The sequence below is a fragment of the Clupea harengus genome, chromosome 3 (genome assembly GCF_900700415.2).
Source record: "Clupea harengus chromosome 3, Ch_v2.0.2, whole genome shotgun sequence".
In the NCBI taxonomy this organism is placed as follows: Eukaryota; Metazoa; Chordata; class Actinopteri; order Clupeiformes; family Clupeidae; genus Clupea; species Clupea harengus.
This window is the reverse complement of record NC_045154.1, coordinates 9,616,638-9,644,629: the sequence shown is the minus strand read 5'-3', so window position 1 is coordinate 9,644,629 and position 27,992 is coordinate 9,616,638. Positions and strand designations below refer to the sequence as shown.

The 27,992-nt window shown below is 43.3% G+C and overlaps 1 protein-coding gene across 1 annotated transcript; it reads right to left on the bottom strand.

Annotated features, from left to right (window-relative positions):
* Positions 1 to 19: 19 nt before the first annotated feature.
* On the bottom strand, positions 20 to 27,989 carry LOC105905112 (growth arrest-specific protein 2). Its single transcript, XM_012833094.3, has 8 exons — positions 27,562 to 27,989; positions 19,833 to 19,994; positions 17,068 to 17,183; positions 12,376 to 12,517; positions 8,109 to 8,172; positions 7,589 to 7,775; positions 7,163 to 7,270; positions 20 to 2,220 (listed from the first exon to the last, which is right to left on the bottom strand). The coding sequence occupies exons 2-8, from the start codon at positions 19,978 to 19,980 to the stop codon at positions 2,011 to 2,013; spliced, it is 975 nt and encodes a 324-aa protein (XP_012688548.1). The 5' UTR covers positions 19,981 to 19,994; positions 27,562 to 27,989; the 3' UTR covers positions 20 to 2,010.
* Between the last annotated feature and the right edge of the window lie 3 nt (positions 27,990 to 27,992).

The window sequence follows — 27,992 nt, the reverse complement described above, 5'->3', positions numbered from 1 at the left end:
ATGAACAACTACAAAAACATTATGAATTAATAACAGATTTATGAGCACATACTTTATGGGGTTTCAATCAGGTTGAAACAAACATATCCTCTGTTCCACACTGAAAGTATGCTACATTACATACATACATACTACATACACACTAATTAATAATGATTAAATAGTCTGCTTTGACACAGTCTGACAATTTTTACCTTAAACTTTTCAAGTCTGCTTTCAGGAGATGAGTACAGATGGTGATTAGCTTAGTTGAGAATCCCAACTATGGGAAACAAGGCTTTGACATACGTACATAATGAGACTTACCAACACTCATCTTCCCAATGAAACATGACATCATATAAAGTAAAGAAAAGGGTAAATTAATTTCAGGTATAAAGATTAAGTTTAAAATTCAACAAAATACAACAAAAAAGAAGGAAATAAAAACATTTAGATATTATATTAAATACAACAGTACCAGAAAGATTCTCATTCAACCACACCCTCATTCATTTAAGAGTCTTAAGAGAGAACATCATCAGGCAACTGCTCATGAAATGAAAGGTTTTTGAGTTGCTTATGATTGTCATCTACTGATAAAAATATCCAGTTCAAGAAAGATATTAAAAAGTCACTAATTTATAATAATTTCAATGATAAGTAAATGAAACAATTTCTTCAACCACCATACATCATTCAGGTGCTGACTGACTTTTCAAGGATAAAATAATTACCCAACCACCCTAAAAACGATCATTACTACAGCAAGAAACGTATACAATTACATTTTACATGATTAGTGTTGCATAACTGTCACTGTGTCACCATCTCATGTAGAATAGCATTAAGCCTCTGCTGCTTCAGAAGCCAAATAACATCTCTTCTCCCCGTCATCACTCTCAGGTCATAGGTCATTGGTCCAAGCCCGTCCTGGAACCTGCCATTGCTGTGCCAACCAGGACACAGTGGCTTGTATGCCAAACCATTTTACATTCTGGCAGCTTACTGAGAGCGAATAGATGCTTTGGGCTGATGGCACTTGAAGGTACCAATATGAAGATCTGCTAGTGTAAGGCACTCTGTCTGATTGCATCTCACATAGACCTTTTTTTATATAAAACATATGTTGAACATAACACCCAATCACTCAAATGTTTTGGTTCCATCACATGACCAAAAGAACATGTTTCAGTTACTAAGATGATCCATCCTTTACATTAAAGCCAACTACATGTACATTTCCTTTGTTTTGACTACAAAGCTAAGTGAATATCATATCAGCCTGCTAATGCTGCCCTGTGCTTTAAGAATGCTTAATGTGCACTGCTCTGTCCTCCACACCCTGCTATGTTACTGTACAAAGGCAGCACCACTCCCACTTTCTCACTCTCTGGCTGCCGTGATGGGTGAGGCAGCTGTGGTGGCGGTGGCACTCTTGCAGAGCGTAACTTCACCATGAAGACAAGTGTCAGCAGCTCAACACATCTCTCTTGCCACCAGCACTGCCACCATCACACATCAAAGCCCTTTACACACCCAAAATACATACACACAGACACACTGTGCAGCTGGAACAATCTCAAAGTATGTACAAGCACCTCCTGTAGCACGAGTCCCGAAGATGAAGGCTTCCCATTACGGTCATGCTAATCGGCTCATCAGCACCATGCCCCTCTAGGAGGTCTTTGGTGATGTAGCCGGTGTGTATGATAATTACCCCAGAGACCTGAGTTCAAGGCTGTGAGGGAGTGACTGCTAAGTCCTCAGTCCTACCACATGTGATATCAGGTCTGGGTTTGTGCTGTGAGGTCAATGAGAGTGTGCCCACTGTTTCGAGGCATTGTGTGAAGAAACCCAGAATGGGTGAGGCCCTGTGTAAGGGGCCTATAAGCCCTGACCAATGGGTGTTTTGTGTCTGAGCTAAAGTGAGGCGGTTTGAAACCAGTTTAGGGAAATGGTGTTGGTGATGGTGGACCCAGTGAAGAACCGAGCTCCCTGTGCGTGCATGCAGCCCCCTCTCTTCTACCCCTACTTCTTGCTGCGGTAGTGAGCTGCTACCACCAGGTAGCTGTCTGGGCTCAGGTCCTTGATGTTGGGGGGCTTGATGGAGACGGGAGCGGTCTTGCAATCCACGCGGGAGATCTGGAGCATACGGCACGGGTCGTGTTTCAGCAGGTAGCTCTCGAACGTCTCCCAGCCTCCTCCAACACGGACCATCACATGCTTATTATGCAGCATCTGCCATAGAGAGAGAGAGAGAGAGAGAGAGAGATGGACAGTCAGACAGGCAAACAGACAGATAGATAGATCGATGAGCATTAAAATCTTATGTCTGTGTACGAACAAGTAGAGACATTAAAAAAAAAAAAGGCAAACAATAACATTCATGGCAATTGGGTATAATTGTTTTGGGGGGGACAAATTGCATTTGTCTGAGAGGACTTGGGGACCAAAGGATATTACTCTGAACTCAAGGCAAAGTGATTAAGGTGATTAATTCAGCTTGAAAGAAGTAAATAAACAGAGCAGCAGATTGGAGTATAAGGAGTATATAAAATGTAGGCTTGTCTTTAATCATGCTTAGTCTGAGCTGCTTTTAAAAGACGCAGTGAAATGACATGAATTAAAATAGCTGTGTGTCTCAGGAACCTGTTTCTCCCCCTAACACCTCCCGATTCACTCTTTCACACTCCTCCATCACTTGTCAGCTGTTGCCCCTCACGACGCATTCCCAGAGTACGCTGCCATAGCAACGCCTCCCTGAAAGTTCCAGGGCCTGAGAGGAGCCCATAAAAGAGGCTGTGCCATCATTTCTGACCAATCACATGCAGAGCTGTCCAGTGTTCCCCACAGAGCCCCTCCTCAGACTATCCATCCTAATGTCTGAGAGGACTGTCAGCTCCTACAGGCACACACACACACACACACACACACTCACACATTTGTGCACACATTGACACTCACAGAGACTCACACACATGCATACTTACACATGCACATACACACAAACATACACACATACATTTCCACAGACATACAGACCTCACACATCTGCACACATACACACACTCATAAAGAATCACGCACGCACAAAACCTCATAGCACAAGCTCAGAGCCTGCCAACAAAGACACAAAAAAAAATTATAATTTAAATTCAGCTCCATGCCCAGTAGTATATACATCTAAAACAGGAGGACTCATATGTGTGTGTGTGTGTGTGTGGAGTACAAGTCTGTGTAAATTACTATGGCTGTGTAGTATGTGTGTCTCTGAGCCCCCACCCTATAGCCTAATGCCATGGAGAATGGAATGCACTTCCTCTTAAGTGAGCTGTCATTAAAACAGGCAGCAGCAACATCCACTGGAACATTTACATCTTAAGTCCAAGATGGAGGACCAGTGATGCCAAAATATGGACTGCACCACAGTGAACTCCACTCAATGAGGTTATCGCAACTTGTGCGCAGACATAATTGAGTTCCAGAAGTGAAGTATCTCTCATTTAACAGTTTCAAAGGACACAGAACGTCTTTGATATATAAACGATCTCTGTTTGTCTTTGACAGGCCTCATCTGTGCGATTTGACTTCTTCCGACCTTTTCTGCCAGAGTGAGCCTCTGAACACAGACATTGATTTGTCTGGTTAAAATTTCATGAGTATGGAGACTGAGAGGTTATTGCCTTGGGAGCTAACAGACTAATAGCCTGGGCGGAGGCACACAGGCAAAGACACCACACTGACCTCTATATCTATGGCCAGAACGTAGCACATAGGAGCCAACAGTGCCCGGGGTGCACACCTGCTGAGCTGAAACCTCTTTCTAATACAATAATGACATGGGCAAAAATGAAATCTCGTTCTGAAACAATAAGGCCTACCCTGGTGTGAAGGTCTTTAGGTCTAACCTCTCTCTTTCCACACCTGTGCTTTGGGGCAAAGAACACTGTGTGTGTTAACCTGGGCAATCAAGAGATGTGGGGGCTGGGTGGCGGGTGAAGGGCTGGAGACTCAAAATGAGACAAGGGGAGTATAACTGACACACACAGAGACAAACACACACACACACACACAAACAAGCATACGCACACACACAAGTACTATCCTTCCCTGGTGAACTAACATGCTCGCAAATTCCTACAAAGCTACCTAACATTCATCTGTGAATTCATCATTTTGTGTGTGTGTTGGTGTGTGTGAGTGTCAGATTGGGGGCATGTCATCAGTACTAACTCTTACAATATTTTGTCAGTCAATTATTTTTCTTTGGTTCACAGATGAAAGTGACCTGTGCAGATTCTAGTTCACTGTTGCACTAACCATACCAGGGGTGAACCATGGCAGAAAGGCGAGTCACGGCAACTGAGACATTTGGCCAGATATTGGCATCCAGGCCATGGTAGAAAAATTCCTTCCAGCAAATGAACAAAATATCTCAGCAGCCAGTTATGAAGACAGCTAGCCGTGCCATTCTGGTTCAAAGGTTCTGACTCATATGAGATGGAAAGCATGTTACTGCAGTCTGAGTGAACAGACACCAGAGAGAAAGGAATGTTAATTAAATGTTCTGTGTATGTGTGTGTGCGCACACGTGTGTGTTCATGTGTGTGTGTGTGTTTTCTGTGCACGTGCAAATGTGAGAATAGGTTTTCTGAGAGTGTGTCTGGTGTGAATGAGCTGCAGCCCTTGTGTGACCCTCAGACTGGCAGCTCCTTGACTGACCTTCAGGCATTCTGGTTTTCAAGAGAGAAAAAAACATCTTTCAAAAGGTACATTATTTCCTGGCTTTGAAAAAACCCTGAATACCTTGCAAGCAATGTGTATCCTATTGAGAAATTAAAGACATTTAACCTTGGTAACCAGGCAACCATAAAAGGGTGCAAACTCTAAGAAAGAGATTTTGAATGTGAGGAATTTAGTTTATGTAATTTGATAAACATGTCCTTGTCCCTTTTAGGCTGAAAATGAGGCATGGGAAGCCCAGACAGGGATGGGGGGGGAATAGAGATATTTATTCCTTTATTCTTCACATGCTTTATATAGCCAAAAACTGCACACACAAGTATAATTAAAGGTGTTCCTAAATTAAAATAAATGTGTCATTGTTGCCATGGTGCCTAAAGAAAGAAAACTGATTGGTTACAACAGGGAATGATTTTTGCTGTCAATCTAAGAAAAATAAGAAATCATTGATGTGTACGTATGTGTGTATCTGAGAGGGTGTGCATATGTCTGTGTATACATTTTGTGCCTGTGCGTGTGTGTGTGTGTGTGAGTGTGTCTGTGCGTGCATGTGTATGTGTGTGTCACCACGGCAGAGGAAAGTGACACTGATTTGGATAATTGGTGGAATTATTGTATTGATGGGCGTTTCTTTGACCTTATCACATGTGAAGCTGACTACATGTACACAGCAGCAGCTTTGAATGAAGTGAGGAGAGGAGGCATCCCGGGTCAAAATCAGATCAGCTTCCTCACAGACGATAGCTTTGTCACCAAAATGACTGCCGCCAATAAATCCTCCCTTTTAGCTATTTAGAATGAATGCAGTCTTCTTCAGCCTAATAGTTTACATTGTGGGAGAAGATAAATAAACTTCTCTTTGTCAGCTTTTCAGTCCAGCTGGAGACATGAGAATAGTGTGTAATACAGCCACTAGCTATGAAAGTAAATATGAAACGATTTGAGATTTGTAATGAAGGTATGGTTATGTACAGTTTTCATAATAACTAAAATGAAGGCTTTTTGTTAAGGTGGTGTGTGGTCGTCCCGGTCATAAATATGAAAGCCAGTCACAAATAGGAAGCCACACCCTTGTAACAAAACACACAAGAGATGTTTGTATGTATTTACACAGAATGTGGCTCATTTGAACTTTTTGTCCCAGTTGTTCAGTATCCAGCACACGTCCTAATATCTGCTGTAATAATATCCAAAACGTCTTGGACATCCCAGGTAAGGTCGCCTATACACTTCTTAATCAGTAAGTATAAGCATCTCATAGAGTTGTTTGACCGACACTTTGGCACGTACATTATACTTCAGTGTGTCTGTCTAACAAGAAAGTCTGTCACACTCACACACACAGCAGTGCACGGTCCCTTACAGGTTCAAACATTTCATAGAACAAGAGTACTGAGCAGACACAAGGAGAAAAAAAACCTCACCACTGAACATGGTGCTGTGAATGAATAAATTGTCTTACATCTTCCATTTGGCTGATAGAGATCAGGTGGTAAAAAAAATATTCTTACACAAGTCTCAAAATAACCAGTTGATCTGTGCTCAATTTTCTTTCAAGTTGAAACAGAGCCTTGAAGCTGTGAAGACGGGTGCTAACTGCTCATTTTATGGCTGCATAACAAGCTCTAGAGGTTTGAAACAGCGTCCCTTAAATGGCAGGTTAGAGAGTTTAACCTAGCTAGGGAGCTAGCCACGAGAAAATAATGTGACATTTTTAAAACATTTAATCTACTTGAATCTAATGAATGCTGTCTAAAGGCACGTCACACAGCTCTTCCATCAGTGTATTTCAGTTGGCTATTGGGTAAAACATACATGCAAACTGAATTAGTATACCCATGTTTTGCCCTTCAAAGGAGGACTCCAAAAGAATGAGCTTAGAGCTTTGAGAAGGACGCCCGTTCCCCACAGTGCTCTGCCTTACACAGCAATTACTTGACCATGATAATGTCTCAAGGAGAGACATCGCATGTGATGAAACCTCATATATTTTGTTAACTAGCATGTCTTTTGTTTTGTTTACTCTATACTTCAAGTCTTTAATGAGCACTTTGCAAGCACTATTGTATAACCAGCACCACCAATCAAATGATTGATTTTAGGAATTATGGGAGAGATGAAGGTTCAATAAAGCTGCAGGGCACACAGAGGACTGGCTTGATAAAGGCCCACCTGTTTTCGTAGAGCTATCTAGCGAATAAGACAAACGTGGAAATATTTGGTTTGGTATAGAGTATGGAGTGAGTGAGCGAGTATGGAGGTGTTCACATGGTCAGGGAAATGGAGATTGGGTTTACATAGGCGGCATATTCTGTGAGGGGAGTGAGGAGGAAATGTCTTCTCAGGGTAGTGTTGAGATGCTCGGCGTGGATGGTGTTCACGTGTTTGGCCTGGATGGTGTTGAGGTGTTTGGCATGGGTGGTGTTGAGGCACTAACCCTGATGAAGAGCATCTTCTCTCCTACTCGATAGCGGCCCTGCGAATGCCGCTCCACACAAAACTTATTGGGGCACTTGCATGGCGGGTCCTCTGAGATATGCTTGACCTGAGGGGAACACACACATGACAAAGTGGTCAAGACAAATACATTGAACAGACACCCTTAGCAAACAAACGTTCAACACAATCAAGTAAAGGGACAAACTCAATTACTACAGATGCACCATGAGAAATGAACCAATGACCTCAAGATTGCGAGCAGGAGCTAAACTACAGAAGATAAAATGAAAAATGAAAACCTACATACTGGATATTGAACCGAATTGAACCGAACCAAAACAGCAAAATGTCTACCAGACCAGAAACTGGTAAAACCATAGTCAGTCAGTGGGATGGTTAGATAGTTAAGAGTGCAATAACTCACCGCATCATCCAACAGCTTGCCTGTGCTCTTTTTGCTGGAGTTGGTTTTTGTGGGCAAGGGCGAGGGGGAGGGGGAGATGGTGGGGGAGAGTAAGGGAGAGATCGGGGAGGGGGGAGGCAGAGGGGCCGTCTCCTCCTGCTCAATCTCCTTCTCCAGTTTAATCAAACCTGGGGGCTCCACTTTGTACCTAGGAGGCAAAATGAAATCAGCTGATTTATACGATGAATTTCCGGGAAGCTACAAGGCTAAATGGCCTGTACAGCATGACAGTGCGACTACAAAACATAAAACATTATACAGACAAGGAAAATAAATATAGCCTGATAAACAACAACAGAGGCTTTATGGATAGAGGTTTAGAAAGGGAGTAAAACTGCAATTGAACATGAATTTATGTGAAGTCATGAGTTAACCTCACATATTATACACTTTAATAGCTCTTCCCATAACATATCTGCATATGCAGTAACACCATTTGCAGTCGTGTTGAAATGTGTGTTAAGGGGTATGAGGCTGTTACCTCAAGGCTATTCTTCCCAGCTCCAGCAGACAGAGGCACACCTCCCGGGGCTGCTTGTGCAGAACTGTGTGAGAGTCGAACTGTTACTCAAGAGCATAAATCAGTAAAATTGACACACACACACACACACACACACACTGTTATAGGACATGTGTCAAGACAAAAACACACCACTCTGTTTACAGCAGACTCTGGTAAAGTTCTAGCCCCAGTCTGGTACGGATCCAGCCAGATTTAAGCCTGACTTATCTCAGTGTAAGTCAGCCCTGGGCTTCCACTTTACAAGAGTCCCACATGAAAACTACAACACAATGCTGAGGAATGAAGAGGAGCTCAACTATGGAGAGAAAAAAGGGAAGGACAACATCCTTTCCCCCCCATTGATGCACACAATGACTTAAATATAACTGGTGATGTGTGTTTCTGGTCAGTGATTTAGGGGGGTCCAGATTAAGGAGACTCAATCTGTGTTTTTATTAATGGGTGACCCAGTGATCTGTGAGTTAGATGGGATGAGAGGAGAGTGCTGTATATTTCAGAGAATCCTCTTGGGCAGTAGTTGACACTGGAGCTGAGCTGGTGCTCTGGACCTGCACCTGATTCTCACCAGGCCCTCTCCAGGGTCAGCGGCTGTCTTATATGAGGGCTTGAAACCACTCCAGAGATGATCAACTCCAGATCTGCCTTAAGAAAGCATGAAACCTAACACACGTGTACCAGTGCTCGCTACGCTGCAGTTGGAATGGTTGAGAAATGAAATGACAGATAGAGGAGCATGCGGTTTAGTCATCAGCTTCCATCTCAACACACGGCAAACCTGAGTATGGCAGTCCTTCCAGAACTTTCCAGCTCAACTTTCACTTCCAGAGGGGGGAGAAAAAAGCACCAAATGATTAGTGAGTCTTGTGTTATTTCAAACGGTTTGTGTTTAAACCTGGTCTTATTGACGGAATTCAAAAATGGCAATGGGATGTATTCACCTGCCTGTCTTTGACACTGTACTGTGTTTGGCTAACTAACAAAATACCAGAGAATTCATATTTATTCATAGTTTTGAAACGGGTGCAATGCAAAAATAGTTTTTTTGGCTTCACTGAATATGTGACACCATCTTGACCCCATGGTTGGAGCCTCTGCACACACACTCTGAGTGTTTTTTGTTTCCTGCTCGTGTTGGTTACAGTAACAGGCCAGTTAACCTGCTCCATTCCCAGTGCTGTAAATTGCACAGATTTTCCTCTGTCTCTTGGCCATTGGATACCTCAGAGTGTCGAGAAACTATTCTCCAGTGATTTGGGATACTGCAAATTGAAAGGGGATTTCCATCGAATTTTGTCTCCATCTAGCCTTCTCCTGGCTATTCCAGTAATCCTCTCAAGGAGACAGCCCTAAGAACATGATACTTTTCACCGTCTCATATTGCTTCTATATACCCCAGAGAACATCTGACTTATCATGGAACAGATCTTAGCCAGATCAGGCATAGGATGTGTTAAATCCGATCCAGGTTACGGATCAGGTAGGGTTTTGTGATGAGAGGCTGTAGATGTGCTTCACTCAGTTTTTGCAGCAGTAGAAACACATACAAATAATAAGCAAGTTAGAGGAGGACAGAGGCATATGGGCTGTTTATTCAAGTAGGGGGGTATTTGCTTTACAGCGTCTGGTCATATTAGCAGACAGTATTAGCTGTGGGCTACGGCCAGAACAGCACAAGAAGATTGTGGTCTTTGTTTTTTCAAGGCCACGGCAAGAATAACATATAATAACATAAACACTGAGATATGTTTCACAAATGCAAGCAAGCACACACACACACACACACACACACACACACACACACACACACACATACACCGGTACACAAACACACACACACACACACACACAGATATGCACATACACGCACACACACGTATATACACATACACATACACATACACATACACATACACATACACATACACACACACACACACAAAGCATAGAGGGGAGGAGAGAATTCCCAACAAGAATCATCAGAGAAAAGCAGTTCCATGGTCCTGCCCTACTTTCTCAGACTCTTTTCCCTCCTTCTCTCTCTCTCTCTCCCTCACTCTCTCCTCTCTTTCACTCTCTCCATGTCACTCCTTCAGTAAGCTCTGCTTGCTATGCAGCTGTTTCCATTCTTTTACTATCTTACACTGTATCTCTATCCCTTTCTCTTCATCTGTCCTTCTTTCCTGCTGTCTCTCTCTCTTCCTCTCTCTCTTGTGATTACATAGGTATCTTCCTCTCTCATATTCCCACCACCAGAACCACCCCTCCCCTGAGCCATGTTCAGTGCAGACACAGGGCTGCTAACGAGACAGAAACAGATGGGCAGAGCAAGAGTGTGGGATAGAGAGACAGGAACTAGAGGGAAACTGAGGCAGAAGGGTGGGAAAGAGTGTTTGTGTGTGTGTGTGAGAGAGAGAGCGCAAGAGAGAGAGAGAGAGAGAGATGCATTCTCTGAGTCTCAAATGGCCATGATGTTGAAAGCAAGACCGAAAAAAAGAGAGAAAGACAAAAAGAGACAGCACACAGAGAACTAGAGAGTGATAAAGAGGGAGTGCCTGAGGGAGAATGAGAAAGAGAGAGTGAGTATGGTGTTGTTGAGGCCTCTGTCTCTGGAGAGGACTGCAGGTCAATCAGGTCCAGTGAGAGAGAGAGAGAGAAAGAGAGAGAGAGAGAAAGAGAGAGAGTGAGAGAAAGAGAAAGAGGGGGGCAGCCTGTCCAGCATCAGCTGCTGTCTCGGCCTGCACAATAGGAGCTATTCAGGGGGTGATCTGGCAAGCTTACGGGATGCTGAGTGCTGAGTCTACTCTCAGTCTAATGCTTACACGTATATATTTAGGGAGCTGCAGCCTGCGGCAATTATGAAACAAATGGTAAAATGGCTAAATAAAATGGTTATGTATACACTACTTGTACCAACACTAATAAGAGTGCTAACCTGTATAGAGCCTGGCATAAAGTCATCAGGTACTAAATCACAATCATTTGCAATTGGCCTCTGAGTTGTAGTTGGTCCACCATAAAAAACAATGGGTAGTCTATTGCAGGAAACCATTGAGCAGAGCTGTTGAGGGCCCCCAGTGGGTTTGAAGACATTTTCATATTGCATAACGGCATGATGTAATATATGTTTGCTCTGTTTGTTTCTGATTGCTAAAAACTGTGTTCCTGGCTTTGATCTTCATCTTTGGACCGTTTTAATGTATCCTACTTCTGAATTCAGCTTGCTTTTGCTCCAGTGGAAAATGACTTGGTCTATTTGGGATCTCCACAAGACCTCTGGAGAGTTTATTAATGGAGATTTTGGCAATCCCCTCACATCTGATCACTGTAGTGTATCCAGATTACACCACCACTCCACAATACCAGCATTGTACACTTCGCCCTGGCATCTCCACACTCATTCATGTTTTCATAAACTTGATTATAAGAGTGCTATAAGTGGGGGATATTTTCTGCTTGCTGCTCAACCCTAAGCAATACAATACATAGGGTTTGAAATTCTAGGTCTAATTAAAAGCTTTTCAAATGGACCATTTCTCTCTCTCATGTCATACTGAGAGAAGAGAGAGAAGAGCAAGCGGTTCCTTTAGGGAATGAATGAACGATGTCTGTGTGTGTGTGTGTGTTAGAGAGAGAGGGAGAGAGAGAGAGAGAGAGGGAGAGAGAGAGAGAAAGAGAGGGAGAGAGATAGAGAGATAGATAGAGGGAGAAGCCATCTGAATTTGCATCCGTTGACCTTTTTTCCCATGTAAGAGCACCCAGACAGGATCAGTGAGATCCAGACAGAGGTAGAGGAGTGCTCCTGAACATGTTTCATTATGCCATAGCAGAGCACCTTAACAAGCCAGCCTTAAAAGAACAGCTAAGTTGGCCTTTGAGTCAAGGTAGCACATCATGTGGGAAGATCCACAGTTCTGTGGTTTGCACATTTAACTCCAGTTGTGTTTAACAGCTATAGAATTGAGGTTTTTAGTTTTTTAGAGGTAACAGCCAGAGTAAAAATGTGGAAAACCTTTAATTGTGGAAATTTGAATCAGGAATATAGGGGTTGGGAAAGGTATACCTAATTATTCATGCGGGATACCAGTGTCCCTTTCATTACTGAATTATAATATATTATAACTGATAATTATAATAATATAATATGATTATTACTGATAATTGAATTCATATTTACACACATATGTTCACTTTCTTAGACACATAGCTAGAGATTGTGGAAACTCACCCAGTCCATCGGACTCAAACAGTAACGTCTCTCCCACCCCCACCTCCCGACACCAGGCCAGGAAGTTGGCAGTGTTGTCCCTGGCAAAGAACGACCCTGAGGGGGCGCTGGCGCGGCAAGGGATCTTCCGGCTGGGGATGGCCTGAGGGGAGAGAAGAAGACAACTGTCAGTCAAGGCAGACTCAGTGTGGACACGGGAATGGACAGTTCAGTGCTTCAATGAGTGCCTTCAGTGCTTCAGTGAGAGAGAGAGAGAGAGTGCTTCATTTCATGGCATTTTGTTTGATGTTTGTGATATTTGTTAGCATTTGCTTCACTAAATAGATAGAGTGCAAGTCATCAACCAAGAATTAACACGTCCACAAATTTGTTTGTTTTTTTGCACCAAATAACATAAAATACTATAATTTGGTGCAAAACAACAATATCATATTATTTATAAAAATAATATAAAATAAAATTTGAAAATACATTTCATAGAATAGTGGTCATTTGATTCTGGATTTTCAATCACGTCTTTCTCAAAAGTGTACTTGGACCTTGTTCATTCTCAGTTGACGAATTCAAGCTTCACCTCCTCTCCCCCACCTCTGCTGGTGTGCTCCGTAGGGGCCAGTGGCCTTTTCCCACTCACAGATCAATATGAGAAATGTCAGACACATAGATGTGGCTGGACAATTTACCAGACTCTACCAGACTGTCAGGAATCACTAGGATCAAATAACACACGCACACACACACACACACACACACACACACACACACACACACACACACACACACACACACACACACACACACACTGTGTGGGAGATTTATGCACGTCAGTGTTCTTTAACGGAGGAAGTGTGTCTCTCGGACCAGGCAAAGGTGCAGTGAAGTCATTCTGGAAAAATGCATTCTTTTGTTGGGATTTTCCCCCCTTTTCCTTTCCTCTTCTCCAGCGTGCCGGCCCCTGGCTGCCTGACAACCCCCACTCCGCTGCTGCCACTTCACCCGTCACCCGCATGCCAATACTGCTCCCCCGGTGCCAATACCGGTGCCCACGCATCTGCACACACTGGCGCGTTGCCTCAAAATAGATCACTAACATCTGCTCGGTCTGTAGAATCGCTCTTGTGGAAGATCAGCTATGCATGTTCACTTCATTAGTGCTTGTGCTGATAATACTCACACACCTTGACCCTTTGTGGACGTTAATGAATTACAGTGACTCAATACAGGAGACCCCAAACAAGAACATACCAATTACTGCGTCGTCAATAGAAGCCGGAGCTGACAGGCTTCGACAGAACCTTTTGTGCTGCCTGCCGGTTGGAATGTGACACTTTGAGCGCTGGCGTGACATGGCCATTCCGTGCTACGCTGGAAGCTGCTCAAGGCTTTCCTGTCCTGCTGCTGGGGTGAGCTCGCTTCACCATACTGAGAGAGGAGAAGAAGCTGCTTCTCTAAGGAATGAATGAATAGTGTGTTTATTTGTGTGTGTGTGTGTGTGTGTGTATTTATATGTCTGTCTGCTCCTCCTCTCTGGCATGTGTGTGGGTCTATGTGAAGTTAGTTAGTCACTCCTAATCAATACAGTGGAACGTTGGACTCCAATACAGAATAACTATAGCCCAGGTCATAGGTTTTTGAATGAGCATGCCTTCATCTCATCATCTGCTGATCGAATGTCTACCAGAAGCCTTCCCCGCAATTTCTGTCAGCACCCAAAAACCTTCCACAAGCATAAACAACATCAAAGCATTCCTATCTCTGCCAATCTCTCTCTCCCTCTCTTTTTAACCAGCTCGTTGATTGATCAATGGTCGTCTTTATTTCATTTCACTCTCTCTTCTTCCTCTCTCTCTGTTCTTCGCTAGCTCTCTCTCAGGCCCCATGAGCATGCTTAACAGACTCTCTCCATCCGACTCACACTGGGATCAGCAGACCCACCACCCCCGACATTACAGTTACACAAATACTCAAACATGCTCTCTCTCTCTCTCACACACACACACACACACACACACACACACACACACACACACACGCTAAGGGCTTGACAAGCTCTCCCACGCTTGTTATTTATGGCCCGGCCGGCTGTGAGTCTTCTGCTAGATGGGGCTTGGGTTGGGCGATACGCTTTTGTGGGCTTCGCCTCTCTTGATAACACCATAACAACAGCTGGTGCTGGAACTGCACCGGCCCAGGTCTGGCCCACATCCAATGGATCTAACTGTTGCTCCATAACAGTGCTCTCTCATCTGGGACAAACTTATTCAAACAGTTACAGTTAATGGGATGACTTTATAGCATTGGTTTGCAGGCTGTTTTGTATGAAGGAACAATGAAAACAGCCCCATCATGTCTACTGCCTTCAGAGCGGCACACAGCCAACAGATCTGTCTCTTATTCCAGAGACAGCAGCTATCAGGACAGTGAGCATGCCATCAGCTGAGTCTGCTAACAGCAGCTCAGAACAGAGAAGGCCATCTGTGAGCCATCCTCACTGTCAAAGATGACTAGAACAATAACTGTAAAAACTATAGTTTTAAATATTGCTCTTTCTTAGGATTCTCTTATGAAGAATTACATCACTTGGGAATCACTTTCAGAACCCTTGTGTGAATATTAGATACAATGACAGTCGATCGGAATCGATCAAATTTTACAGGTGCAACATTAAAACATAAATGATATTTCTGTGAGGCTTTCCTTCTCGTTGGTCAGTGTGGACGATCTTATCATCATAGTTACAGTTATAGTTATAGTTATAGTTAAAGCATCTTGAAAACCTGCCTCTATGGACAGTATTTGAGTATGAGACACTAAATCGTACTTGAGGTGAAATGCAAAGTCATACAGGAGTAGAAGCAGCTCGCTGTTTATTGGCACCAGATCAGGGCCGAGTGTTTTCCAAAGTCAGCTGCAATTCTCATCCTCTCGGACCTCCCACTGACCTCTCTCCTGACCCCTGGCTCACGAGAGAGCAGAAAGGGTTTCTCCTAAGCAGCTGATCCCATTTAGAGCACGGACAGACCCAGGCCTGTGGGAGAGGATGCTGGAAGCACTTGCCCTCTTTCAAACCACTTTACCAGTTACACATGAATACACATACACAAACACAGGAATACACAAACACACACAGAAATATAAACTTAGAGCCAACCCATTTGACTGAAGCTGTGGTCATTCGTCTCTATTGAGTTAGGGGCCCAACAAGCCCACTCTTGTAGACTTTGTCAGGGACATGCTCCCTGGGACAGCCCTTTAGTTCCTCCATGTGTGTCATTCTCACACACAGTCTCTCACAGAGACAGAACACAAGACTCTTGGGACAGAGAGGTCAACATGTGTGTGTCATGGCCATAGCTTATCAACAGGGCACAAGGGCAAAACAAAAAAAGGAACGTTTACTTTAACACACACACTTACATTCACACACTTTCTCACACCACAAACGCAGATAAACACACACACACACTTCAGTGTTTTTGATGTGTGTGCCTGGTCTGCCATGGCGCGTTAACGGTGCTTTGGGGAGATATTGGTTGAGTTGGTTATAAACCACCTTGTCGGTGGAGGGTGACAGGCCTATTACTGGGGTTCGAAAAACGCCTGGGCCTTTGCCAAGCCAAGCTGAAGTATTTTTCTTAATTTACCACAGAAAAGCTAAAGTCTCAGTTTAATGCCTTTCCTGTCTGGGAGTTTCTTGTTCAAACAGAATTCTGCTATCATTAGCGTTAGCTTTGTCTGCCCCTAAAACCGCTCAGTCAGCGATTCGCCAACTCCACCTCCTTAACCTGGAATTCTGGGTAGGACGTGCCCAGCCACCACTCACAAGACAGAGGGCTTTGTGTTGAGGACAGAAACAATATAACATCTAGGCTAATCTACTGCGGATTATAAAATCCTCACAAAACAGAGCAGACAAAACCAATCAGTCACAGTTTTAGTTTGCGGGTAACAGAGTGGGAATGTCATATATACAAGTTGTAAAAAACTGGGTTTATTGGATTGAGTCTGCTGAAAAAATAATAAGAAGAAAAAGTTCCTTTTTTATTGAAAAAGGCCACAGCTCTGCCAGTTCACTCAGGGGGTTCCTTCACCTCCAGCACCCCCCAGATTAGAAAAACAAAAACACCAGTGAAGTCATCGGTCTGACAGCCCAGTGTTTTGTCTGCTCCCTGCATTCTTCAATAATTAAACAAATATTCCAGATGAACACTACCCCACATATTCCATCTCTATGGTAACATGGAAACCTGAATTTGAAATCCTGAGGGTCATCGCCTTGGAGACGTTCTGAGGAGATATTCCATGGCCACTGAGATTGTTATTGTTATATTGTGAGCGTTAGCTTTGTATTATCATCATCACCTCCTTTCAATACACATGCTAAAAAAAGCAGCAGTGTTGGGCACAGGCGTGCGCCCTCTCTCTCTCTCTCTCTCTTTCTCTGGCTAGCAGCCAATCTCATTCCACATAAAACCGAATGAAATAAAATGAGAAATAACGAGCACAGCTGCCAGTCTGGCCGTGAAGACGTTTCACGTCTGACTGTGAGAGACTGTAAACAGCAGAGACTGTCTGGCCTGTGAAGGTGGCTAACCCTCTTTCGGGAAAGAGATATAAAGACAGAATGAGATCTGAGGCGAAAAAAAGAAGTTGGGGGGGATGAGACCACTGGACGAGACGAGTAAGCAGTACCTTGCCCATCTCGCCACCGTTCTGTCGGAATTTCTCCTGCAGGGTCTCAGCCAGCTGGCAAAGTAGGAAGCCGTTGTCCAGACGGTCCATGAAGCTCTCCGCTGTGATCTCTTGACCTAGGGTAGCGAGAGATGGATAGAGAGAGTGAAAGAGAGATCATCAGAGACAGAGAGAATTTGAGATAGAGGGGAAAAAAGAGAGAGAGAGAGAAGTTTTACATGTGTGAAAATATAACAGAAGAGTGATATATTTCATGAGTGGCTACACAGTATGAGTGAAACACATGAGTGAAATATAGCATCATAAATTTTAAAAAAGTACTTCCAACTGAGATTAAACAATGACAGAACAGTCTGGTCAAGTCCAACCGTTTGCATGAGCAGTGCACATTCTTGCTCTTCTGGAATGTCAAGTCTGTGTGGGAATGTTAATTGATTTGGACACAGTGAAAGACTGTTGGTCCATGTACGTTTAGGAAAGACGAGGACTTGGGGACAGTTCATTGTCCTCTCCTTTTCAGTGGGAGGACAGTGGCATTATCCAAGAGCCAGAATAAGCCCCAGTGCTGCCGTCTCTTGGACGAATACCAGCACGTGGACGCTTGGAGAGGCAACAGAAAACAAACCTCATTGTGGCCAGCTGAGGAGGAAACAGCTGATATATTTTGCATAGTAACTCCAGATAAGCCAAGCACTCCTGCAAGACTACAACAAAGAGTGAGGAGTGTGAGTCTGTCACAAAGAGTGCCTGGTCTCCAGAAAACCATTCCTCCGGAGTTAGATCATTGTAACAGGGGGTGGTAGTAGGAGTGGGAGTGGGGTTTGTGGGGTATCTGTGGAAAGAAACGGAGCAGACTTTTTTTTTTCATCCATCTTTTTTTTTTGTTTTTATTAAAAAGGCAGGGGGATGGGGGGTTGACTGAAATGTAATGAGTTCCAAATGTCGTAATTGAGCCCAGAGGAAGAAAAGATTGTGAGCCCCTCACGACCCACTCCCCAACCCCCACCCCTCTCCTTTCATGAAATTTCCTCTCTCCCTCTCTCTCTCTGTTCTGAGAAAGGGAAAAGCTCCTCTTGACTGCACCAAAGCTTGGTTCTGTCAGAAAGAACAAAGCCAAGACTTCTAACATCCCTCCTGAGAGGCGACACACACTTTCCACACCTGAGCAGAATTGTCTAACCTAATCCACTTTAAACATCAACATTTGTTTAAAACCCGTTCATTTTTCCTGCTCCTGTCTTTTCCACCACCTATCCCTGCTGTCCCTAGAGCCTAGGGACGTCAGACAGGGATAGGGACCCCCGTTTGCCTACTGGAGGAGCGGGGGGTTGCCTGTGGTCCTCCTCACACTGTTTTACGTCTCTGAGCCATTAAAGATGCAGTGTGCAATTCTGGCGAAAGTTGATATTTGAGCTCAATAGCCAATCAAATTACACACCTCCCTGAGGCAACATGTTGATTCGCTAGAATGGTATATGTCTCTCCCATTTAAAAAGGTTTTTTTTAGCGTTCACACTGAATGGACAGGTAGATGATTGTGAGGAGCAACTAACTGAATTTAATAAAAAAAAATGTATTGGATTAAAATCCCGAACTCCACGGGAGTGGAGTCTGAACAAGTAAGGAGATATTTTTATTAACTCAAGGCTTATCTCATTAAGTGAGGTATTTCTCTTATTGTCTTCAACTCTCACATGTAATTTCTTCCCATAGACCTTTTTTATTTTGGATAAGAGAAAGAAAGAGAGGCGTTGAAGCAAGTCTTCACGACTTTTAAACAATCTCTTGTCCAAAACAAACAAACAGCGTAGAATTTACTGCATGAATGTGATGATCTCATACCCAAGAACAGTTTTCCACATGGTACAAGTCGTATTTAAGGACACATGTCTAACATTTCACATATTTGTTGTAGTAGGTCCACATGAACATCAAGCCTCCACATACTTCCTGAATGACTGCACTGTGTCTCAGCCATGAAACACAAAGGCTAATGGATGGCAAACACTTTGGGAAGAAATTCTAATTAAACCCCCAACTCCCCTGCTGTTGTGTTTTGGTGCACACGTTGTGATCAGCTGTGGCTTCCCACATCAGACTCCAGCACAAAAAAACAGATGATGACTTCAGGGATGGAAGGCCAGCGAGCAGAACAGATGACCCACTCTTGCTCACTGTCATCATCACCTGGCAGAGGCTCAGTGAAAAGGAGGCATGTACTAGGCATTGTCCCTCTGTGAAATCCCAAACACTTATAACTATAGAGCCACTGATGTGACTTACCTGAAGTAGTTGTCCTTGGTACTGCATATCACATTATGTAACTTTATGGAATCACAAATATTGAATGAAACGCTCTGATGCATGTCAGCCCACAAACACGCACATGGGTGTGGAATGTGCATACACAAAGATGCACACAGTGTACACATGCCCTTCTAAAACAAACTGAGGAACAGGACGTGTCGATATTATGCAAATTACATAAGGGAAATAAAGGCATATCCTGCTCACCACCCGTCTGCACCACTGCGCTTCATTTGAAGTATCTCTTCCAAATCTGATAGTCTTGCATGGTATCTTTCAGACCTCAAACAAGTTGTGGAGGTGTATATATGTGTGTATGTGTGTGCGTGCGTGCGTGTGTCTCTGTGTGTGTGTATTTTTGTGAATGTGTATTTTCATGCATATATATGTGTGTGCATGCATATATGTGTGCATGTGTGTTCCTGTAAGTATACAGATGTCTGTGAAGCATTACTTACCCAGCATGTTGGTGAGCCACAGGGCCAGGTCCTCCTTCATAGGCAGCAGGCTGGCTTCATGGCGGCTGACCAGCCACTGGCTGTACTGCTGCATATCTGTGAGCCCCGGGCCGGCCAGGTGCTTGGGACTCAGAGAGCTGCACATCATCCCCTCTCACTGACCTGCAAAATAGGAGACAGACAGAGGGAGCACAGGTCAGAGAGGAGAGACAGACAGAGGGAGCACAGGTCAGAGAGGAGAGACAGACAGAGGGAGCGCAGGTCAGAGAGGAGAGACAGAAGGAAACAAGCTATGGTGGGAGGTAGCAGGAATTTGCCACTTATTTAGGTATGTTTTCAGGTATGTTTTATATGGGCATCTGGTATTGGTATCATCTTCAAATTAATTCTGAAGGTATATGGATTATGTGCGAGACACTGATAGAGGTGATAGAGACACCTTCCATTCCCACAAGGTGCCCATGTAGCTCTGTGGTCTGAGTCAGAACCCCCTGCAAGAATAAGAAAAGCTCTCACAAATTGGCACAACAATTGGCCAACTGGATCGCCAAAAGACACCAGTTAGCATGCTAGCAAGATTTTATCAGTGTTGTTGGTGGTGTTTGCAAGGTTTGCATGCCTTTTAGGCAGGTAGAGATGATACACAGATTAGGCTACTGACTTCCTTAACAACACAATATGAACAATACAACCAGGCACTGGCATACACTCTAATGAAGATCAATGCACTGACTTTTGAGGTTCATGTTGTCAGTCAGTGTTCATGACCTGCACAGCGATGGAGCCTGCAGTCGGTTGGCCCCTGCAGTGCCTAATGTCAGTGTTATTTCAAAAGGGCATCTCACTCTGTTGCACAGCCACCTCTTTCTCTGCACTATGCTCTTTGCCAGCCGACTGAACACAGCTTCTGTTTCAGCTTTCGCGTCCGTAAATCCTACACCGGCTCTGTGATCATTCTATACCACTTTTTCACCAGTCACTCCATCAGCACTCATTTAGTCCTCATCCCTTCATCTTTTTCCATTCATCTTTTTTATCTTCTCTAGGTGTGGCCACAGACTCATCTCTTTCCCACACTACAGTTTACAATAGTTAGCACAGTGCAGGACAACCACACACACACACACACACACACACACACACACACACACACACTTCCAGATGACTGCTTTACACAGTATTATACTACTAACACATTTGGGTGCACTTGCAAAATGTACACACCTGTACATCTCAGACCCTCCATCATATATGCAACTGAATACTTTATATGGTATCAAACATAAAATCCATAAAATATCTGAACACACAATTACATACACATACACACAGAATGAATGAAAGACAGAGAGAGTGATCAAATGATAGACAAGCTCAGTTTGCAGTTTCTTACAGAGCTCGAGACAGAGAGAGAGCTGTTGTCCACCTGGCCAGATCAGTGGTGTAGTTTACAGCAGTCCAAATGACACGGAACATTCCCACCAGGCTCAACACGGGAGCTCACCCTGCTTCCCTCACCTCACCTCCCCTTCCACCAACCCCACAGTACAGCGCAATAGTCTTTACGAGGCAGCCAGGAAAGAGGGGAGGATCTTACACAACACAGAGAGAAAGAGAGAGACGGAGAGAGAGAGAGATATGCAGACAAATTGACAGATGGACAGATTAATGACTTGAACTGCTTATGATATACACCGGAAATCTAATCCGTAATCCAAGCTAACAACACACCCAAACCCTCCAACAAAGTTATATGAGAATAGTGCTGACATTGGTGTCATTGTACTGCAGGATCCATGTCAGGCACTGAATCCTAGCAGGCAGGTAGCCGGGTATCAGAGCGATCTCTTTTCACAGCGCTTGCTGTCCTGTGCCAACCATTCATTCCCAGCACAAACAATGTCACAATTTTCCTCTCGTTTCAACCTTTTTAAACCCATATTTTTCTTATTATTAAACCTGGACAAGGGCAGTGGGTTATGTTGGGGGTTAAACTAGAGGTGAATTACACAACTGGGCACCAGATGTGACTGTTTTTTATGGGCCTACAGTAAGAGACCTGTCTAAATGGGACATGAGGTTTATTTACCAAGCGGATGCCCAGGGGTCTTTATAGGTTTGTCATAAGGTCAAAATAGCAAAACAGTGGAGCTTGTGCGCGGTTGAATGTGGTACCAGCCAATTCCAAGAGGCAGTGGTGATTGTCGGTACAGGCAACACAAGCAATAGCACAGGTCTTCAGTGGGGTCACATACCTCCCACCCATGACTCACAGGGTAGGCTAGAACCACTACTGCAACAGGTGTACATAGATCTGGGGTATATAATGAATGTCTGTCATGGTGTGGGCGACTGCCCTCCAATTCCCCTCTGCCTTTACAGAAACACAGAGGTGTGAATTTGCCAGCTGCTTCTGAGTCAAATGCCTGCTACTGATAAACAGAACTGGGCAGAGGTCATTCAGTAGCAGCTCCACTACAGTCACTAATGAGACAGGAGTCTGGGCATCTTGACAAGTCAGCCACTACAGAGCAGGTAGGGATCCTGCAGCTCAACTAGGAGCACAAGGTGCTAATGACACCAAGTTCATGGGGCTGTTTATTCTCTGGGAATACACATATACTATATTTACACACTGATCAAAAACGCAAACTTTCCCTGAACTGCATGTTGCTTTGGAAAACATGTTTGCTACATGCATGATGTTATGTACAAACAGGCCAAACATGACTTTAGTTTGTACTGTAATGTCACTGTAGCTTCACACTGTAGCTACACAGGACACTCATCACACAGGGCTAGAATACTCAGAATACTCTGTTATTTAACCACACATAGTGACACTGACAAGCATATTCTGAAGTCTGAGTGAACACTCGTCACATTTGGACACGATGAGTCAGAGGTCGACCTCACCCTTGCCAAACACTCTAGGGAATAAGATCATCCTGAAATGTGCAATGCCATCCTACAGTAATGCTGTCATAGGGAAACATGCAGCATGAAAGTCTATCCCAAATCCGCAATGGCATCTTTCTGGGTGACTTGCATGCATGGTTGAGAGGAAAAAACAAATACAGGATGGAGTAATTTGAGACCAGAACAAAGGCCAAGCCAGTTGTGGTGTTGGGAGTACATGTTTTCAACACAAAGCTTTATACCACAGGCGACATCCCTCACCCCTACACAAAAAACTCACACACTCATTAAGAGAGTCTCGAATGCAAAGGAAGTCTCCATGCACAAAGAGAATAATAACACATACTGTACATAGTAGAGGTGGGGGGGGGGAAATCGATACAATGTAGTGTTGCAATATTGTTCGGGACAATATTATATCAATCAGCGGCACCTAGCTCAATAGCTTAATATGTAAAATCTTTAATTCACTGAAGTTCATTAATATCTTTGATTGAATTCATTCACTTATATAATAAGTTAGATTGTGGAATTAGCTGCAGTAATATACCTAACCCATGTTAAAATAATAGGGGATTTATTACATTTACATTTACATTTAGTCATTTAGCAGACGCTTTTATCCAAAGCGACTTACATATGTGTGACTTACAATGTATACACATTTTACACTGATGGCACACTGCACATCAGGAGCAATTAGGGGTTCAGTGTCTTGCTCAAGGACGCTTTGACAGGGAATCGAACTAGCAACCTTCTGATTACTAAACGACTCCTCTACCACTGTACCACTTATAGACGCTAAACCGCCTAAATAACTTTCCTCTTCACAATCTCATATCACAAAAAGCTATGTTGGCTCAGGAAACCACATCACTCCATTAACACAACATCTCTAATGAACTACAGTTAGATAAAAGATGGGAAAGGCACATTAGGTGCACATAAGCTATGCAAACGCCTGTGAAGCCTAGTTTAAGGCCATTCTCAAACAACTAAGGACACGTCTATTGATATTCAAACATCTTACTCAAGAATGGCTTTGTGGCCGTAGAAAGACATCAAGGCAGTTCAACAAAGAAACAGAGAATAGCACGAGAATGAGTCAGTTGTATTTTGTAATTGACAAAACAAGGTTCTTCAGTGTAATATGGCTGCCTACCCAAATTTCAAACCATCCTTCCTCTGCCAGGTCCATATAGGAATGATGATCATGTGTATATGTGTATGCATGTGTGTGTGTGTGTGTGTGCGTGTGTGTGTGTGTGCATGTGTATGCCTGTGTGTTTTTGTTTGTGTGTATGTGTATGCATGTGTGTTTTGGTTGTGTGTGTGTGTGTGTGTGTGTGTGTGTCTGTTTTGTGAGGGACAGTAGTCTAAGTTCTCCAGTACGTAGACCAGACTCAGCCAAGGTTATGGGCTGCTCATGTTCTCTCCAGCCTCTCACTTTGATGTTGTACTGCTGAATCATTACACTCTCACTGAGGACAGAGGGACAGAGGACTCATTACACTCTCACTGAGGACAGAGGGACAGAGGGACAGAGGGCTATGTGTACAGTTTATAACAGCAATGAGCGGACTTTGAACACTGCAGTTTTGTTGCCAATCTCTCCTTCACATTAAATTCAGAAACTCATAGTGATGATGTCCTTGCTGCAGAGCATATTTAAACTATGACCTTTTCACTCTCTGTTGACAGTGTGATGAGGACTGTATCCTCCTAGCTCCAAGCTGAAAATATATACATATAACTTCACAGCTGACTGAGTAAGTTAGGTCATCTTTCAGTTTCACATATACAAGTGTCATTGGTGCTACTGACCTGCAAGCTGTGCTGTCTGTTGCACAGGTCATAATTGGCGTATGATGAGTATCTTGTATCACTTTTGGGAAGTTGTTTATAATACACCAGATTTAGTTCTCCACCTTCTCCCCTAAGAAAAATCCCTTTTTTTTAAAGGATGAAACTATACCACACCGGAAGATAAGTTAACACAGGAGTCCATAAAAGCAGAAAGACACTAGGACACCAGGAAGGCTAGCAATGAATGTTTACAAGCTAATGGAAATCCAATAAACAATAAATCAAAGTTCACTGTGGTCTAGAGTCAACAATAGGCCACTTAAATCTTAATGATAGAATTAACAACTTTTATTGTTAACAAGGCTTGTGTGCTATAAGACTCCCCCACCCCCCAAATACACTCCTTTTCAGGCCTAGCTCTCCTTGAAGGATCATAGGATAACTAACGTCAAAACCATTTTTGCGTATTGGTATTAAGCGCATTATATTTGGCATTGGCACCAATGACTGAAGAACAGATCATTTTCAAGTGTTAATGAAAAAATCCCAAACTTATTCAAAAACACCCTCTTATATTATCCCACTCATGATGAATAGTTTGTTTTTAGGAGAACCACCACAGAATCACTTCACTTTTATCTAATTTAACATCTGCTTCATAAAATGTCGCAGACTGTTCATTGCAGATACCTGAGCAAAGAAGGCATACATGGATACACGCACACACAAAGTGTCACACGGAAACACACACACACAACCACTCCTTAAACACACATGCATGCACAGCCAAGCGTCAAGCCCACAGTGCACATACATACATACACACAGGTGTCACATTCCCATGGTCGTGTTGAGATACCCTTGACAGAGAGATGAGAGAGGTGTAAGGTACACTTTCATCTTTTCAGTGCAAAGAACCGGTGTTAGCCAAGCAATGACAAAACACTTGAGCCTAGTGTGTATGTTGATGTGCTGCTTTCCTCTTATGAAAGACCTATTTGACTCAAGCTCAGACAGTAGCATTGCAATGACTATCAGAGGCATAAGAGATTTGGTAATACTGTGTGTAGAACTGGTCTACAAATCTGTCCGCAAGGACTGTTCACCTCCATTTGATTTCTGATTTAGATCTTGCATGGAAAAGCCTCAGCAAAGAAAGAGTATCTGTGAATACGAACAGTCAAGTTATATTTGCATCGCTGCTCAGGAAGAGTTTACGAGGAGGAAGTGGTGCAGGAATATGGCGATTGATTGTATGACTATGACATGGTGTGATCATATGATGGTGTCCAATATGAACATGAACTGCATAGCGGTGTGTGAAGAGTTTGGTGAAATAACACATCTTGGCCCTCATAAATGAAGGTTTGCTGCAGCTCGTCACAGAACCCATTAATGTGAAAACATCCAAAGGGTCCTGGTGGCACACAGCACCCCTCCTGATCCCCTAGTCTGTGGCCAGACAGCAGCTTACTCAGCACACACACAACCCTCGTCTGAGGCAGCTCAATGCCACGACAGGGTTGAATCAGACCCACAGTCAGCAGTCAACTGACACCTTGGGTATTTACCATAACCTTTAACCTCAGAGCAGTATCTGACCCTACAGTAGCTTCTATGTGATCCAGGAGCTGGGTGGAGATCCTGAGTCATATGATGTCCAGACAGAGGAAATATTGTGTTTTTCCCCAGAGTGCCGTCCTGCTACGCTATCTTAAAATCTCTGTTCTGGTCTCACACACAAAACCTTGACTCTCCCAAAAAAATCATTGCATCTCAGCAATTCTCTGGCTGTGTGTCCCCACCTGGTGAGAAGGGGGAAAGGGTCAGATCAGCCCCCAGTGAATTGAGTCACTGTATTGCCTTGGAAAGTGCTGCTGCCCGATGACAGTAAAATATTTTATGCACATCTTAACACAAGCGTCAGGCCCTGACCAACAAGGCCGGGGCACCGTGGGTAAGTGTTAACAGAGATAATATTATTGAACTGGGCTCTTGTTAAGCTGATCTGTGCTATCACTTGGATCTCATGTTACAAAAGCAGCCCTTCTGTAAAGTGATCGGAGTTGTAACAGACCGCAAAATGTCTCCCTACTCTGCTTTCAGAATGAACGAATGCACACCCAAATGCCAACAGAAAATAAGTGCGAGTGAAAAATATATCTTAATTGTCATTTGTGTGGAGTTGAGTGGGCCACAGACTCCTTGTAAATTACATATGGTAGTAAGCAATACTGTGAATTTGTCCTAATTAGTTTTGTTTGAAAAAAAAATCCAGCATTTTACACAAACTGTTGTTATATTTCATGGTAGAGTAAAAAGAACATTTTAAAATGCAGTTGTGCCTCTTTCATGTGTTTGTGAAGGCATGTGCTGATTGCATTAAGTCCCTTTCTGTCATTTTACAACTCCAATAAGATTTCAAAGCCGTCTGCTTCTTCATTTACACCCTCTCTCTCTATTTATGTGTTTATGACATATTTTAAAAGCCACAAAAGTAGCTGGTTTTATTGAAGGAGGGAATACTGAGACATAGAAATGTGTATTTTTCAAAAAAAATGATATGTCAAAAGAACTATAAAACATTCAGCCACCCACTGTGCCTACCATAAACCATACAGAATAGCTAACCATTAGACTTTTCCTAGGTTTTTATAGAAAAAAATGGGATAAGGAGGATAGGATAAGATAGGGGGAAAATAATCCAGGCTGCTTGGAGCATTGAAAAAAATAAATATATATATTCTGTAACTATCCAATAACAATAGGGTCAACGTTACTGTTTAGTCCACAGTTATACTAAAGTTAATTTAAAATATACCTTTCATTCGAAGGCATCAAGACTAAAGTTCAAGCAGTGCACTGCTACAGACTATTTTCCATCAGACAAATATTTCTTGAAGCGAATAACAACCCATTATTTGTTGGAGTGTGGCTATAAGTCACTTTTCAGAAGAGAGTATTTATAATGCTAGAGAAAGGAGCGTCGTTTTTGGTGACTTACCTTCCACAATGCAACTCTCGTTGACGGACCACTCTTCTCCACTTCGGTCATGCAGAATCGGTACACGCATGCTTCCCGAACTTCACAATATCACTGTTCTAGTTTCACCGATAACTTCACAGTAGGACATAAAATAGTATGCACAGGCTACTAGTTGACTAGGCTTTCAAGCAAAACCATCTAGGCAAAAACACTGATTTGACAGGAGTTCAAGATCCATAGAGCTCTCTTTATCTCTCTCTTTCCCTCTCTCACTCGCTACTAGAAGTGGGAGGATACTCAGTAGAATGGGCTCATGGACTGAATAGCCAAGTCCATGACCGAGAGAGAGAGGCTCTTTTCAAGCCTAATCAATGCTGTTAACCCTTAAAGTCAGAACTCATCGACTTGGGTTTACAATTCAACGCAGTATCGATAGAGGCAATTTCTTG

Excerpts from the sequence above, each read along its gene's own strand:
- LOC105905112 (XM_012833094.3), bottom strand. The coding sequence starts at position 19,980 with ATGATGTGCAGCTCTCTGAGTCCCAAGCACCTGGCCGGCCCGGGGCTC. Across the intron at positions 17,184-19,832 it reads GTGGCTCACCAACATGCTGG|GTCAAGAGATCACAGCGGAG; the intron begins GTAAGTAATGCT and ends TCGCTACCCTAG. Across the intron at positions 8,173-12,375 it reads GTTTGAGTCCGATGGACTGG|TTCTGCACAAGCAGCCCCGG; the intron begins GTGAGTTTCCAC and ends ACTCTCACACAG.